The sequence below is a fragment of the Astatotilapia calliptera genome, chromosome 12 (assembly GCF_900246225.1).
Source record: "Astatotilapia calliptera chromosome 12, fAstCal1.2, whole genome shotgun sequence".
NCBI lineage: Eukaryota > Metazoa > Chordata > Actinopteri > Cichliformes > Cichlidae > Astatotilapia > Astatotilapia calliptera.
The window spans coordinates 12452590-12471014 of record NC_039313.1 but is presented as its reverse complement, the minus strand read 5'-3'; the positions used below and the strand labels follow the sequence as shown (position 1 = coordinate 12471014).

General features: G+C 41.4%; 1 protein-coding gene across 7 annotated transcripts in view; it reads right to left on the bottom strand.

The window, feature by feature from the left end:
• The window catches only part of fbxl17 (F-box and leucine-rich repeat protein 17), a 229428-nt gene that overhangs the window by 139429 nt on the left and 71574 nt on the right, over positions 1 to 18425 (bottom strand). For all 7 annotated transcript variants that reach the window (XR_003273996.1, XM_026186348.1, XM_026186347.1 and 4 more), the window contains exons 7-8: positions 14383 to 14490; positions 4061 to 4191 (exon numbers count right to left, since the gene is read on the bottom strand). Coding sequence is in view for 6 of the 7 variants with exons in the window: in XM_026186348.1 (XP_026042133.1) it covers positions 4061 to 4191; positions 14383 to 14490 (239 nt within the window). In the remaining variant the exon portion in view is untranslated. The remainder of the gene's footprint in view (positions 1 to 4060; positions 4192 to 14382; positions 14491 to 18425) is intronic.

The window sequence follows — 18425 nt, the reverse complement described above, 5'->3', positions numbered from 1 at the left end:
TTATGTACCAGACTGAAGAAATATTGGTTTTCTGGTTGATGTCGAGCATTTTAACATATTTTAACGCATCTTTAGGGATTTGGAAGCCATACTTTTGGAGTAAGCCTCAAGCAGCCACTGGAGAATTTCGCACTTACATGCAGGCTTCATTGTCCAGCCTACTAGGTTAAATCCCTGTTCTCGTTATATGCTACATCTTCAGGTAGATGTTTTTTCCATGTATTCCCACACTGGCCTTTTACAGCATCCTTAAATGAAACTTGGAGAACTTCAACTAGCACAGGCCCTCATTTCCTTCACTGTGACCAAGCAAAGCAGAGCAGCCAATTTCCATTTAACACATCATTGATCACACTGATGTATCATGTCATCATCTGGATTGGGGAGGGTTTAACTCATTTGTGATCACTGCCAGGTGGCTGCGACGAAGGCTATTTGAAATGGGGCTTCAGTGCAAACACCCCCAAACCCTAAAAAGTTTTAAAAGAGGCGTGTTTCTGGGAGAATGGGTTTCCAATTACTTCCTGCTTTACAGGCTCCTGAAAGTCAGAGAGGGCCCCCAGTCGTCTCTTATCTAGTTTGATTTCTGCGAAAGAGGGTAAAAAATAATGTAGAACAGCCAATTTGGGCCGTGATTTGTGATGCTCAGAAGTGACGGAGATGTGCTGAGAATGTTGGCCTCGAGTAACAAAGCGAAGAAGGAATGATGAATATTGATTCCCCTGTTTAAATGAAGCTGGCAGAAAGACTGAGATGAATAAAGGGAAAGAAACGGAGGGAAAGAACGCCCAGGCTTTTGGGAAATGCCCAACTTCCAACAATACAGATCTCATAAAATAAATGACTCACTTACTCCACGCATCTGCTTTCAGCAAAGACTACAGGCCAGCTGACCAGAGCTTGCTCACATGCACACACAAAAGCAGACGGACACAGCCGGGGTTGCACATAAATCTGAATGTCAACACAGGCCTTGTGTCCAGTTAATGTTAGCTGAACACTGGATGACTCTACTTTTTTTTTGTTACCAGAACCACTGAAAACTCTGTACCACAAACGTCACTACAACACACTGCCACTCGCACACACACAGAAAGTCCTAAAGCGTGACATCATGTAGATCTTTTTTAATCTCATCTTTCATGTCATCATGCCTTAGCAGAAAAACTGCACTATGATAAAAGCCATATTTACAAACACAAAAACACTATACTATAAAAATCACGACAGCAGGAAAGAAAGATTTCAGATAAAAAAGAATCTCCGCACACAGACACAAACAACAACACACAGTGGTAACAAAAAAATAAAAAAAAAATCACAAATTCACCACGCACCAAGCACCAGAGAATAAAGAAAAACCGTTTAACTTTGACACTGTTCTCAACTTGGATCTAAAAAGTGAGCGCTGCCATTTGCTCTGCCATTCGGCTTTGATCATGACTCGCTCCCCATTTTCAAACGCTGTGACATTTGAAAAACACAATCCCACTTTGTTCTCCTATCATCGCTGGAAGAGGATACAGAGAAATAATAGGGCCAACACTGCCCACCTGCAGAACATCACATCCTCTCTCCCCAAGAAATGACAGTGACCAAAAAATAGGCGTCCCACTGTCGCAATCTGCCCATCGGACTGTGACGATGGGAAGTCTATATTTGGTCATCATATCTCGCCTTTGTACACGGGGAGGCAGTTTTTCCGCTATTATTGAGGACAATGGTGGGAGCAAGATGACACGGGGGTTTTTTCATATATTTTTTTTATATTTCTTAAGACGAAAAACAAGAAAAAGAGGAAACGGGGAGGAGAAGAAAAGGGGGGGGAAAAGACTGGAGTGTTTTACCTCCTACTGAGCTCCATCTCCCCAATGGCCTCTTGTTGGGGGCAAATTGAGCCTGGAAATAAGGGGTCATTTCCTCTGCCTGTTTACCTGTGCACAGCACACTGTCATCAGTTTGAACCACACACACAGGCACAAGCTGACCTAGCTGTACCCTCGGAGCACTTACGTCAGAGAGGGTTAAGACAGTTTGGTCTTCACTGTGACAACAAGTCAGAAACCTGTGTGTGGAAGTATGTATTGGCTTCTCCAACAGCAGTAACCCAGATGGCCTGATGACCTTGGGACTGGCAGTCTGTCTGCAGCTGTAAGATATCATAAAGCCACAGTCTAGTCTCTGATTTCCTGCCAGGCTTGTTTGCTGAGAGTGTGTGTCCATCTTGTCCATCTATCTACCTGCTATCTAATTCATACTCTAGTTACTGATTTAAGTTCTTATTGAGTCACAGCGCTAATTTTAGTCACAACACAGGAAATAAAATTTCTGTCACATTTGAATATTAAGGCTTTGGTAATATATAAAAAAGGAAAATCTGTTGCTGAGCAGAAATTTAGGCATTTTTTAAAAAAAAAATTCTTAATCAAAGCAAAGCAGCAAGATTCTTAATTCTGCCTGAAAATGGCTCACAACATTTTACTCACTTACTTACTTCTCTTCTAACACTCAGCTACATCACGAGATTCGTAAAGACTCATGCATAAAACAGCAAAGGGAATAAGAGGTGAGGAAGCAGAGCAGCATCAAGGCAGCAAGCATGTAGGATTCCTACGCCACTAATGGCCCACCTCAGCCTGTCACTCCCCACCATCTCTGCTTCATTCATAAGTCAACAGCACACCTACTGTATGCTGCCACACACACATACAGAACAACCTAGTTTTATCTCCCACACAGACTGCCAAACACACGCACACACACACCATTTTAAATTCCAATATTCCCACAGGTGATTCAGACAAATCCGGTCAAGCACACACACACACACACACACACACACACACACACACACACACACACACACACACACACACACACACACACACACACACACACACACACACACACACACACACACACACACACACACACACACACACACACACACACACATCTTCAGTCCTTCAGCCTCTGGACCAATGCAGTAAATATCAATATGCAATCATTGCAGTTTTGAATCGCTTGAGGCTGAACCTCTGTGTGCACAAATGTGCGTTTGAAAAGGAAAAAAAGTTGGTAGCACAATGCGCTCCTATAAGGATCCCACCAAATTCCACGATTTTCAATCGATGAAGGTAGCTAAGTATTACCATAACTTTCCTACCACACGTCTGCTGTAAACTCAATAATTCAAGAGCGATTTCACACGTGCACATACACACACATGCGCACGCATGCTCGCCAGCCTCCATTGTTGCTACGCATCGTGGTGCATTCAATATTGTGCTCACACTCCTAAGACAGAGTGGGAGTACAGTCTGCAGAGAACCCTTGTAGATCAATAGATTAAAATAGAAACGTATGAATAAAACACAAGCTAATAAATAAAAAAGGAGATGGTTTACTCTTGTTGTCACATACAGTACAAGCCCTGTCTCACATTTGAGTGGGGAAAAAAAAGAAATGGGGAAAGAAAAGGATGAGAGCAGGAAATAGCAAGAAATAAAAAAGGAAAGGTTTTTGTTGCTCTTTTAACTTGTTTTTAATTCGCAAGTCATTCATTTCCTATGTGTGCATAGTTGTACAAGTATGCACACATAACTGAATGAATGCACAAGAAAAAGGAAAAAGTGATCTCATAAAACTAATAAGTCAATAAAACCCTCCAAATTTACTGCTTATCAAATGCGTAATCGCAATTTTTCTTATGATTCCAGACATGACATTTACTTTCCTTTTATGACAAAAAGCCAAATCCCCATAAAAAGACCGCATTTTTTAAATCATTTTTTTTAAGGCCCTAATAAGCCATTAGTCAAATAATTTAGTGGGAGGGGGCAGAGCAACTGAACCTTTTTTGTTGGACTTTTTATGTGAGTATTGGCACAAATTGGACGTTTGACACCACTTTTGGATAATAAATCCATTTTTGAACTCATTAACTGCAACAAAATTTCTGCTCCTATTTTTTCCCCACCCAAAGTTTGTGTTGCAAACTTGGCCGTCAGCATGCACCGAGATGGTCCATGCTGACTCAGAAAGCACATTAAAGACATACCTGTCGTTGATGCTCCAGTTCAGGCAAAGGTTGAGAGAGCTGAGGTTGCGACATTTCCTCACCACTTCCATCACCGTCTCGTTGTTGAGCTCCGAGATGTGTCGCAGATCCAGGACGCTCAAGTTACGCAGCTGCAAGAGGCAACACACAAAACCGTTTTCAGGATTTGGAAAAATGATGCTGAACAAAGCAGACGGGGAGCTGATCAGAGCAGACAAAGAGCAAAATATTTCAATCCAACTTCCAAAAAGTCAGAAAGAAATTCCTAAAGAAAAGCATGTGCGATATGCAAGCTGTGCTAAATTACATACACGGTTTTGTTATATTCCAAAGAAATGAAGAAGTTGTATCTCTATATACTGAGTAAACTTGTATTTTGCCACGTAATCCAAAAAAAAAAGAAAAGGAAAAACTGGGAAAAAACACCCAGCAGGAACACAAAACAAAATCTAACCAGGCAGATAAATGCTATGAAATTGCTTGTGGTTACTGTTTACAATTCTGTGCCGTATGCCTGGTGTGAGGGGGTTTTGAGCCAATATGAGCATTCACTTTCCTTCTTCCTTTTATCTCTCCGACTTTCAATAATCCCACTTTCCGATCTGAATACCTTATAAGAGGGGGTTTAGATTAATCCTCCAAGCAAAATCTTTACTTCCTCACACCCTCTTACAAACCCAAATTGAAATACTATTCAACAAGCGTGCCTGCACGTTGAAATTACCAAAGGCTTTTCCAGGTGTACTTTCTCTCATACATACCCAAATGTGTTTAAGGCACAGGTGCACATGTACACACTCAAACTCATGCACACATCAGGGATGCAAGATAACAGAGGTATGATGTTCCAACCAGCCGCCAGGGAGGCGTAGAGGTAAATGTCACGGCCGAGGCTAAAGAGAAAACAAGCTTACACTTGCCGTTAAGATCAGTGAGCCCTATTGTCGGCTCCATAGGCATGACATATACCTACCAGCATGAAGTCACATGGGGGGAATGGATAACCACGGCTCGCTGCGTGAAGTAAGCACACATGTAAACGCTCTCCCCTTTCCCCACATACCGAGAATCAGACGTGCACACTGAGTGCAAACAAACACGCTAAGGATGCTGCGCAGCGCTGAAAGTAATAAAGGAGGCTTTCAAAACCTTTACTTCTGTCGAACCGCTCCGTTTCTCTGTTCTTCTGTAGCCTCTGGCTTTTCTGTCACTTCTCAGAGAAAATTGGTTCCACACCTCTTGTGATAAAAAGATCTGCTTAGGCATGAAATAAACAGGAAACGATTTTTTTTTCCCCCCATCATATCCTCACCTATGAAAATATGCTTAGATATACAAATGAAATAAACATTAGACGGCTTGTGTGTGCAAAGGTAGGTCAAGGATGTGGCAGTAACCATCAGGGACAGCTGAACTGACATGATAAACAACAGTAAGTAATGAAAGGGGGAAAACCCCAAACTATGTGGTTTATCATAGATGTTCACAAAGACAGCACACAGAAACACACAAACCCACATTTACACAAAAACTGTCATGTGCCCCTGTGGCCGGCGTTGGATCGAAGTGCTAAATTATTCATTCAGGATGGCGCTGATCGGGGCGTGCGTGCCAGTGTGTGTTCGCGTGCGTATGTCCATCTGTCTTGTCTGTGTGTCTCTACTTGGTTTACTCATGTGGGAACACAAATCTGCTCAGCATACTTCGAACCTTGATGTAGGGCTAAGTGACCAACACCCCAAATATTCACCACAACAGACACACACTCACACAAAATCATTACCATCCACAGCAGACGCTTTTACTCACACACAGACAGCTATTTGCATTCAGTATGTATGACTAATAAGCTTGAAGTAAATTTTAAAAGCCCCAGCATCAAAAGCAGTATTTGTTCTCCAAATCTTCAAAACTGCTTATGTCTGCTAAATGTAATTTTTTTTACTACGACCAATAGAAACAGTTTCATTGATGTGGACAACCAATGAGAAATCAGGCCAACCAGTGTGAGTTTTGATTGGCTGAGTGTGTAGCTAGGTTGCAGAAATACTAAAAACTTAGCAGAAATCTTCCTGAGAAGGAAGAGACAGAGTCACGGTTGAGACTTTGTTTATCCAAGCGTGAGAATAAATTCCACACTTTAGCAGACATCTGCCAAAAGAAAAACATCCATTAAATAAAAAGTCTCACACAAAAAAAAAACAAGGCTACAGTGCGAGTGTTTGCTTCTGCACTGCTGATAGATATAATCTGATTTAGACGTGAAAGGCTTTAATACTCCCAGCGTATTTAATAACTTCCTCTCATATTATAGCTTGTTCTACACCCAAGTATTTGTGTGAATCAAAAAAAAAAGGGAGAACAAATAAATAAATGGAGAAAAAGGGCAAGGAGAAAGCATGCGAGTTATAGAGCGAGATGAGAAAGAAAACAAGTTTCAAACTCACACCGGGGCAAAAGAGACCGAAACAGAGAAAAACACACAGAGAGAAAACTAGTGAGAGACAGAGAGAGAGGCGCAGAGCAAGAGAATACAGAGCAGGGATTTGGTGAGTGTTTCGGCAGGTTTTTCTCCTCGTTGGCTGAGGTCTGTAACTAGGCAGAGTCTGACTCGTCTCCTCTGAGTTGGCAGCAACACCTGGATAATTATTCATGCCGTTCATAAAAAAACAGGGAAAACCTACAAAATCCAGCTGCTCTGAGGCCAGCGTGTCGCTCCCGCCCCGCAAACACATGCATGGTGCAGGAATTTATGTGCACAGCAATTATAGGAATAATATATGAACCCATGTTTACATGGACAGAATTCAGTGGTGCAAAGCATCTAAGGAGAGTCATATGAAACACTGTAATAAACTACAATTTCGAAGAACTTATAGCTCACATTGAATAAATTTTACTTCCATCTAATTTACTTTAGACTCAACTGTTTTCATTTAAAGGTTCAGAGTGAGTTTTTACAAATGTATCAAAAACATTGTATTGGCATAGATTAGGGAGCCCAATTAAAAAATATATGAAACCATTAGAGCACTACAGTGTATTGTTGGCATGATACTTAAATAATACTGCTCCCATAACTGAATGCTATAACACGCTCCAATCATGTATAATGAACAGTTTTATTTTTGCCTATTTAAGAATTATTTTTGCAAACCTTTATGGACTTTTGCTTAAACAAATACAATATATTATATTATATTACAATACAATATTGTAATATCACTGTATTGTATCGCCCTTCTGCTATGAATCTCAGTTATTTCACTTACTGAGATTTCTTTTTCTATTTTATTGAGCCAGTTTAGGTGCTTTATTTTACTTTATTTTCTATAGACTGTTTTCTTTTGTCATTTCTGCCCTTATAATACAAGAATTTCCCATTTTTCTCTGTCTGTTAATCACTGTCTGAATACTTATTTCACCGATAAATAACTGCACGACAAACGTTACAATATAATTATTTATATCTACAGCAATATTAAAGATATAGTTATGAAAGAATTACTGTAATCATAAGTAGTTAAATACATATTGGAAACGACGAGATATTTTAAACTTCAATACCAATGAATATATTTTTCTAAAGTCGTAAAAATCAAACTTCAATTTCATTATTTCCTACAAAGCAGAAACAACACTGAAAACGTAAAATGTGACAAATCTGAAAATCACAACAAAGGATGTGAATCTCAATTTAATGAGATTCCGGCGCCAAATCAATTCATGTATTGCTCAAACTCATCCATCCAAAAAGAAAAAGAAAAGCAAAGACAAATGGCAAAAGCTGAAAGCTGTTCTGGTCTGAGACGAAGGTGCAGCAACATGTTTTTATAAAAAGAGGTTGTTTAATTCACTCCACATGACCAGTTGAGATCGCCACGCTACAAGCCGTTTGGCTTTTGCCTGCTCTAATTAGAAGCTTTTGTCCCAAAAAAAGAAAGAAAAGAAAATGAAAAGCCTCAGTCGGAGGTCAAATACAAAATATCACGTTAAATGGGGGGGGGGGGGTTTCGTGCCAGACTACGGAGCTATAACTACCTGTGCCATTACTACATATATTTACACAAGGCTGACGATGCCAAGCAGGAAGTTGAGGCCTGGTAGACCCCGTACAGAGGATATGATGTCATGGTTTGAGTGCTGGCACAAAAACAGCATGAGTTCATGGCTGTAGTTGTCCATCAACCTCAGTATCCCAGTTGACATGAAGTGGGATGACATTTAAAAAGCACAGACAGAGTGAGCATTGTTTTAGTCATAAATACCGAACATGTTCGATTTGGAAAATATGAGCTGCTGCTGTTTCATTACTGTAGTAAATTTTTAACCACATCAAGATTTACTATGTGAATTTGGTCAGTTAAAACAGGTCTCAATGTACCAAAGAAAAAACAGCCCATGCTTGCAAGAACTGTTTTCTTTGTTTTTGTTTTTTTAAGTAAAACTATCAGCATTTAAATTCCAAGACCGCCAAACATGAATAGAGACGAGTCGAAATCGCCTAGACAAAGTTTAGCCAGTCACTTTCAAGTGTATTCAAAGTCCTGAGCAAGAAGTCAAAGTCACAAAGGTGTTGCTGAGGTGTCTGCTCGGCTGTCCGCATGTGTTTGGGACTGTGCGAGACAGGCTGAAGCAGGGGCAAAAAGGTGGGACGAATGGCAGCGGTGTCACTAGGTGAATACGAGTGCGCACTCATGCATGCACGCGCCGTCTTTGTCGGCTTTTTTTCCTCCATATCGGAACATCCCAGACAGTTCAGTCAGACAGAAGAAAGCTGTGTCGAGACAATCCCTCTGCGGTAAGCCTAAATCATGGCCCAGCCCCCCCAATCTCCCAGACACACACTCTGAAAGACACACACACGCATTTAATAGCATACAGACCTGAGCAGACAGAATGATATGAATATTTGAAAAAGGACTGAGGCAACAAAAAAGAAAAATGGTACAGGCCATGGATCTGATATCACAAATACATTGTCTGCATCAGCCATGGACCAGTGAGCTGATCCCTGTGTGTGTGTGTGTGTGTGTGTGTGTGTGTGTGTGTGTGTGTGTGTGTGTGTGTGTGTGTGTGTGTGTGTGTGTGTGTGTGTGTGGTTAACTCTGCTCTTTATCTGTCGCGTGCCAATCTACTGTCTATCACTTCTTTTCCCTCTCCTACCCCCCTTTTCACTTTCTGTTTCTCCCTTTCAGTCACTAATCCTGCATGTGTTGGTCTTGATAACAAACTCAGTGGTGAGGAAAAAGCTCAAGGAGATAGAGACGGTTGGTTTTTCCTGCCAAATGGCCATATAGACACGCGCGCATGCACGCACGCACGCACAAACCGAAGTGACAGCACTGGTTGGCAGTCACGGCACAGTGACACTAGTTAGGCCAATAATGAGACATGATATCCCTCCCTCCAGAGGTCAAAAACCTCTCTATCTCTGTCTGTCTCTGAGTTAAAAGTCTTACAGCCAAATGAATTATTCTTCAATTACTCTTGCAAGAGACGCACATCATCCTTAGGCTCTTCTCTCCTCATTATATTCATAAATCCCCCAATCTCCTCCATACAGCAGTCAAGAAAATTATTATTACAATTTTTCGACTCATTCTGCGACCCCCACAACCCTATTACCTTTTTTCCATCCAAATCCCCTCTGCTGCTTCTTTCCCCTTTATCCTCTCTACCACCCCTGAGACACAACACAGATGTGCGAGTACACAGTGACGCGCACATATGTACACATAAATGTGAACACAAACACACTTACTTCTTGGTTTGTGTTGGGGGTTATCAGTTTGACACAGGGCACTCTGATTATGTATTTTCTGTGCTCCAGTGAGGGGGGCGGGGGCGATAAGAGGCCGGCAGACACCACTTTTTTCGATGTGGGGTGAGAGCGGCGGAGTGGAGGGCTCCCAGGTGGCAGTGGGTGAAGACTTGTATCTTAACCTTTGTGATTTTTTTTTAATATTCTGCTTGTGGGAACTAACAGAAAAAATTTAATTAAAAGAAATCAATAATTTCTTACTTCTTTCTCCCACTCTTTCTTTTTTCATTCATTCATATGCTGTAAGCCAAATTTGAAGTCAAGATGTAGCGAGTGCAAACCACTCCACTGAGCCACCACGATGGATAGAACATATGATGCTGGTTATGAAATTAAATAGCTTCCCTGTCATAAACCAGACTGTTTTATTTGCTCATAAACACACAGAGAGAATGAGGTATTACCCACGGTCCAATTCTGTCAAATTTAGAGAGCATTCCTCAAAGGTCCTAACTTTTTCTCAGGAAGAACAACAAAAACCACTGGAGCAGCACGGCTGAATTAATCTACAAGGCCCCAAATTAAGACCAGAAACATCCAAGTTCTGCACATCAGAGGAAGACAACACATAGTTATTACAGTCTCCAAATATACCCCTTTTCATGTCTGACACATTCTTCAACAGTCTCTCCATTTGTTATGTGTTTGGCCTCATCTCCCTCTGCCTTGGGCAGGAACTTTCACACAAACACACACACACACACAAAGGCATTTTGAGGCCCACGGTGTCTTAGGGCAGCAATAGGCTGATGTATGAGGAGGAGCATTGTGAGTAGGCATGACAAGCAAAGGGAAGCCATCAGTGGGACATCTAAGGCCCGGGGAATGAAGGCTCTCTGGCACCCAGAGCTGCTCTCAAACACTGGCTCTCTGATAGAGCCGACCTTGGACTTAATCACTACCAGAAGAAAAGAGCACCACTTGACAGGAAGATGGAGAGACAGAGGGAGGGTGTGTGTGTGTGTGTGTGTGTGTGTGTGTGTGTGTGTGTGTGTGTGTGTGTGTGTGTGTGTGTGTGTGTGTGTGTGTGTGAGCGAGAAAGACAAAAACACATACCGCATGAGTAAAAGACAAAGAGACACATACTGAGTGACAAAGACTAAAGCCAGATAGAGATTGGAGAGAGAAAGAGACATAAACAGGTAACGGCACTGTTTAAAGAGTTTTATAATGACTCTGCTGGTGCAGGTAACAGCAAAGTGCATCAGAGACTGCCAGAGAGGAAAAGAGACAGCACAGAAAACACAGCATGCATCCCCATCTCAGATACACGCAAATCTATCTTCTCAACGATACGCACAGACACACAATCGCATCTGCAGAGCGAACCTTCCACCCTTTTACACCTACAACCACAGACGCACACACTAAACCTATTGTGCTTCCACCTCTGCAGCTTCTCGCAGACTTCACTAAAGGGTGAACCCTCTGAAACCGAATTAGGAAAATGATTAATTCCAAGCAGATCTACACAGACGAACGCATATACATAAAGTTCTCAAATTAGCTGCCGAGAGGGAGAGCGCCGAATCGCTGAAAGCTTGGGGACACCCACAAAGCCTCCACCCCAAGATGTTTTGTATCCATTATACAGCCTTGGGATGTGACAAGCCTCATCAATAAAACTTTTATTAATGTCAAGAGCTTCGAGCCAACTTTGAGCTTTAATCTAAAAGCAGCCGTAAAGACATTTTTACAGTATATCCCTGGCACAGTAAAACACTAAGCCACATTAGACACACGTTTACTCTTAAAATCATCAGTTTTTGTTCTCACGTTTGAAACAGCATATAATGTTTAATTTACAGCCAGAAAGGAAAAGTGTTACTTGTTTTTCCATTAGAAAGCTCTACGCTCACAGCCAGCAGAGATCTTGATTTTGCCTTTTAGTTATTAACAAGATGATGATTTATCAAACAGCGCCTCGCTACAAATATCGAGTTGTGTTGCACATCAGCGCGGATCAGCACAGCTCCTGTGATACTGAAACACGGCAAAACCATCAGAGGAGCGTAAATGCTACAGCTTTACAGTTACTCTACAGACCATCTGCATCGAACTTATCGCCGCGGGTGGCCTATTTCTACCATCGGCTCACTTGATTTAGAAAATATGATTTCAATTGATTTTCTCATACATTAATTTCTGAAATGTCGGTATAAAAAGGCTATCAATCTGAAATGAGTGTGTCATAAGAGAGAAGTTAATAAAAGTAATGGATTTCTTTTCTTTCTTTCTTTTCCTGCACATAGCTGAGTAGCAAGTGAGGAGGATAGGAAGATTATCAGCAAGAGGGAGAGAAAGAGAGAGCGATCGAGGGAGGAAGAAAGTGGGAGGGAGTGCGCAATAATCGAACAAGAGAGCAGCGCTACAGTCCTGGAATGGCATGCGGGTCCACGGAGTCATCAGAAATGCAACGATTCTAAAAGAGAGAATATGATTTTCAGTCGACAGTGGCTGGGACCGAGTGGGAATCAATGAGAGGAGGAATCAACTGCTAAATGAGATAATTACTGTCAGAGATTATAGAGGGATGGAGAGAGGAAGAGACAGCAAAACGGAGGCTACGAGAAAAGAAACAGAAAGAGATGAATCAAACCAAATGAATAAAATGTTATCTCTGAAACATTTCCAGCCTGCCATATTTCAGAATTTAAGATCATTCCAGCGCTTAAATAGCAACTCCCTTCGAGAAAAAGCGAGTTATTTTTGATTTAATTGTGAGCAACAAGAACGAGCGCCATTACATTTTGAATAAGGAATGAAGAAGCGCTCTCAATCAAATATAGTTACGGTATAGTTCGAATTTGAGCGCTTGGAATCATTTAGTAATAACATACTGACCAAGCTGTTTGGTTTTTTTACATTAACATCAAGCATAAATCCCAGAAAATTGATTCAGTGGGAGAAACATTTCCTCACTCCATCCGAGTCTTCTTCAGTCTCATATAGCTCAATTACAGCATAAAGTTTCTTATCAATTAAAGAGTGGGGTTTGGTTAAACTATTTTGCTGTTATTGTTACAATAATGCAACATATTCTTTATTTATATATTTTTTTGTGTGTGTACGTGGGTTACATCGCATAATGAGAGACGTGATGAGGCTGAAAGCGTTTTTTTGTACTTCGAAGACAAAAGTAAACAAAAGTTTTACCACAAAGTCCACTCCATAGCTTCTCCGGAGGTACTGTACGTTTACCAGTAGAGTTGCGAACCACTGCCAATAACACAACTACCAGACAATTTTAAGCCAAAAGTGTCTGTGAAATTTTAACATGTGCAGTTGATGTCGACTGGGCGACCACACGATCAAAACAAGCTACTATGAATCTGGTTTTTGTTTTTGTCCTTCCAGGACTTTTAGCCTCGCCTTGTGTGACAAATCTGCATCTTTCAAAAAAAATATATATAAACATTATCAGAATTATGAACTTGTTCACCTGAACTCCTAAAACTTCACCTTGGTTAATACTGTAATAAATAATAATGAGGTGTGCTAGACTGTGTGCGTGCGTGAGGGCGGAGGTGTATGTACGCGTCCACCTCCATGTATGCTAATGCTGTTATGACTGGCTGGCTTCATTACTGTCTGTCTACAACACCATGGCCAAGGTCAGCAGAGGCTGCAGAGATGATAGGGGGCCAAAAGCATGAGCACAAATTAATCTGCTGTTTAATCTAATAATGCAGCGTGGCATCGGGTGCCTCAGTCCTATTAACACAACTGTAATTGCATTTGAGGAGGAATGGGAGCACACAGGTCCACAGAGGTACGCGCACACTCAAGTGTACACCGGAGTACATCGAACGCAAATGGAATTGTATTACACGAGCATGCGTGGACGTGGACATGACATGCACATCCGCACGTGGGTGCACAAACGTCCTATGTGGGTGTTAGGCTGGGGGAAAAGAAATAAATGAGAGGAAAAATAAGGTGCAGTGTTTTTCTGGTGAATTCAATTCAGGCAATCACCGTGTGTGGGTGCATGTGTGTCCATGTTTATATGGCATGGAACGCCTTTAAGCACGGAGCCCTGCTCATTAGCATGGTAATATCCAAACAGCAGGGTGTAGTCAGAACAGCAGTGTATTATTAGGATTCATCTCATTAGGCTTTCATGAGATTTAAAAGTTAACGAGAAATAACTTCAAAACTAAGTCTGAGATAAAATACACACCGGCATACAGAGTTTACTCTCCAAAAGTTAAACTTCCCCCCTGGTGACAATGCATGGCCTGTGGCAATGCACAGAGCTGACCTGTAGTAACAGGATTAGACAAAAATGTTGGTCACGCCAGAACTTGTGGTGACATTTACTGCTACAAGTAATTACTGTGAAAAAGAGAAATTAGTCTTCTTTAAAGTGGCTCAACGGGATGCACTTTTACTTTACTGTAAGTAAACACACTGATGGAGCTCAGAAGATTGGGCCTTCACTGAGGACTCAAGGTAAACTACAGCAATGCAAGTAAAGAATAGCTGTCATACTCACCGCAGTCAGATGGATGACTCCCTGAGAGGTCACGGGGCATCCCATGAAGCCGACAAACTGCAGCTCGGGACAATGTTCTGCTACTGCCCGCACAGACTGATCAGTGACCTGGAAAACAGAAGAGCAGAGAAGGATTCATTCAACATGTTTCATTCATTCAGACTTTGAGAGTCAACATGTTAAAATCAGAGTGAAAAACATCAGGATTCCCATTTTTCTGTCTTGTGCAGATTGCTGTTAAAGATGACCTTGCCAGCTTAATAAATAAATAACGAATAAAAAAATCTATTAAGAGTGCCTTTCAACAGTAGCGTGTACAGACTGGTGCTGTCAGATTTGAGCCAAAATGTCTGCTCTCTTATTCCAACAGGCTTTGTGTTGATCAACAGAAGAGAAAAGGAGAATCAGAGGGGAGAAAAGGAAAAAAGAAGTCAAAAGTGTGTGCCAAGCACTGTGGGCATCGACTTATGATGGATAGACCGTTCCCCATCATTCACCCAGCTGTCTACTAACCGCTCATAATGGATCTTAGATCAATAGGGAAGCAGAACATTTCCACCAGCTTCCACTGTAGTCATCAATATGGGCATTTATAGCACCTTCACCTCCTTCACTACACTCAACACCGCAACAATATGTGGAAGATTGTTTGTCCTCTCTGTCGGCTTCCTCGGCGCTTCCTCAAATTCTTCATCAATCACAAAGACAAAATAAGAGGAGAAAAAGGAGAGAGAACTGACAGCACTGATTAACTGAGAAAACAAAGCAAACAAACAACAAAGAACATTAGAGAGAAATAATCATGCTTTCTAGGCGTCTCTGTCAAAATCATCCATATTTACTTTTGAGATTCCCCAAAAGCAAGTCAGGAAAAGTAAATCGGAATATGGTCAAAAAGCCCATAAAATAGGAATGGATGCATCCAGACACCAACATTTCCTTATCAGATTCAGCGCACTGAGACTAAAATATATCTGATATGTTTCAAAGGAAATAAACAGCTCCATATTTTTATTCTAAATTACTAGAAGTCTGGAAGAAGCACTCATGCCTAAAAAACACTGAAAGGCAGGATAGTTTAAGAATACTCAAAGGGACACATAGAAGACTACTGCAAACTACTTCACTGCAGCATCATCAGTCAGTAAGATTTTTCCACAGTTTTCACTGTACTCCTGCACAGTACTGCATGTCCTCTATGGCCAAACCTCTTGTCAGTGTAGAACTGTGATCAGACATCTAATACTAGCAACCTATTCCCATAGTGTCACGTCTGAGGCTGATCAAACTACTTATTTGTAATTCTTTACTGATCATTCTATATACTTGTAGACTCCTCATTTCCTTGATGCTGTCCTACATTCAAACCCTTACACCGCTCTCTCTCTTTCTTCTTCCCTGCCCCGCTCCCCCTCACAAGGCTGCTTTAAAGGTTACTGAGTCGAGGTAGAGTAAGATGGAAAACTCAAGGGGGTAAAGAAATCACAAAAAGAAAGAACAAGGTGTCCATTTATCTTTCACCAAGTCAAGTTATCTGGGCAAAACACCTTGTATGAAGCTAAAAGCTTTGTCTTTCACCTTATCAGTATGGAGCTAAAGTGCCTTTAAAGTGTAAAATAGTTCCTAAAGAAGTGTGACTGAAAATGTAAGAATAGCTTTTAAGGTTATAATCCAGCAACTAAAAAGATGATCCAGGAGCAGACCTCTGAGCATCTAATTTTACCAGGTAAAAACAAAAGCTGGCGTTTGAAAATTACACTTTTTACCATATTTAACTGTGCTCTGTGGGTGGTAGTTGTCTCTACTTTCATTAGGTTTTAAATCAGGACTCAGAAATAGTTTGCGGAATAAACAGCAAACTTTTTTTAAAATGTAGTGCGCGTATCAAGCTGAAATTTGTCCTGTACTTTGAATCGAATACCTGCAAAGGTAATATTAACCATTTGAACTTTCTATTTTTGCACATAGCAAAACATTCTGAAAATGACAAATATTCTCACAGACCTGCTAGTGTGGCTGTAGATTACATTCTTATTGATCAACCCGCATGCAGAGTTATATCTATATTTAATGTTACACGTCGACAGGAGGATTTTCTACACTACAGAACGCAAGGATATCAGAATCAGAATCTTCCTCTGTATTACTGCTATAATCCGCTATAAAGTCATATTGTGATATCAATGACACAAACTTGTGTCAACACCTGAGGCAAAAAACCCCAAAACAAAACCTAAAAACAATATATGTATATTGCCAACACAAATCCATAACGTTCAGCTCATTTTGACAACAGTTTGACGTGTGAAGAGCTCTAGTCCACATCCCTTTACGGAGGGAATTTCCTTTCACAAGGATCAACCACACACACCTTGGCTCATCTGACTACTCACATAATCAATAATGAGTCGACAAACGGAATTGCCTCCAAGAGAGCGAAACCACTAGGGGTTAAATCCCAGTTGTTTTAGACCTGAAAAAAACCTCTTGAATAAGACGTGAAACATCTTCACAATCCCAAAAAAAGAAGTCCCATTCCTGCCTTCGTTTCAAACGCCTAACACTTGTATGACTTGGGTAATTTAGAACCTACACAGTCACCTTCTTAAGAAGCCTTAAACATTACGCCCTGTTTAGAGTAAATAGATTGAATCATCAAAAAAGGAGTGCTAAGGAGGGCAGTATATGAGGTTCGGTGCAGCTTTTGAAGGAATTCCTTTTTCCAGTGTGATATTTAAATCCTACAAAACAGAACAAGTGTTCTTCCTGGACATTGCTGTATATACAAGCTGTAGTACTTTTTGAGCTTTGCACAGAGTGTGGGTTTTTCAGCACAATCAATAACTGGATGCACCTTAAAAGTGCCTCAGGTTGAACCCACCACACTTTCCTTCCCCACTCAGTCAGGAAAGATTAAGTGAAGGTGAGTCAGCTATCCCACTTGGAGACACTGATGCATATGGATCCGGATCTGCAGGGCCAGGTAGAGATATGGAGAAGAGTAAACCAGAGTTGTCTTTTGAGTATGAAACTTAAAAAACTCCAGCTGGACCAGCCTAATCTGAGCAGCTGGTAGGAGAAGTGAGCTGGCCACAGCTCTCCCCACATGGCCTCTGCCAAAAAACCATCAAGGAAAACATTTTCAGGTTGACTACCAGCAAAATCAAAAAGCCGCACACCACCTCGATCCCTAAATCAGAACCTTCTGTAAGGGAGTCAAGGAGTCATAGCAGACGCCACCTCCAGACTGTCTTTCATACGGCTGTTTGTGTTGCAGGACTGTGTGGGTGCAGTCAAATGTGTGCGCACGCGTATGGACGCACAAGAGAGCAGGTTACAAATCTAAAGTAATTCTCAGCAGGTGAGAAGGGAGACAGGGAAGGAAAAAAACTTAAATCCCACCAGAGCAGAACAGGCCAGGAGGCCATGTACCGTATCAGATTAAGCCCGTGTATGTGAGTGTGCGTGCATGTGTGCGTCCCTGTGTAAATGTGAGTAACACCATATGGGTTTATAACTAAGATTTGTCTCCAACCCACAAACACAAAAACCCATCCCAAATTTCTCTTTGCTTCCCACTCCTCCCCCTCAACTTTTCATGGACTTTGATTTAAAAACATGAAAAAAGTCATGGCAGAGCTTTGGAGAAGTAGTGGCTAGCCAAGAGAGACCTTAAAGCCTTTTAGAAGGGATCTAGTTTAATGGTCTCTGGGTGAAGGAGGTAAGGAAAGCAGAAAAACACAGCGAGCTGGAATGGTGGAAATGCTGCAGTCATAAAGATAGCCTTTGTGTGTGTGCGTGTGCGTGCATGTGTGTGTTAAAGAGCGGGAAGGTAATTGTTAAGAGTGCTGTGGTAGCAAAAAGGGGTAGTGCTGTACATGAATGTGTGGTTTTTTTGTCTGGCCGCCTGTTCTTTTCAAAACGCTGTGGCAGCACCCAAGGGCCACTTCTCATCCAATGAGGCTATTTAAGCTTGTCAATACGGTCAATCATACAACTTGTTTGCCTCCATCAAACGTCAGGTTAAGAGATGGAAACCGAAA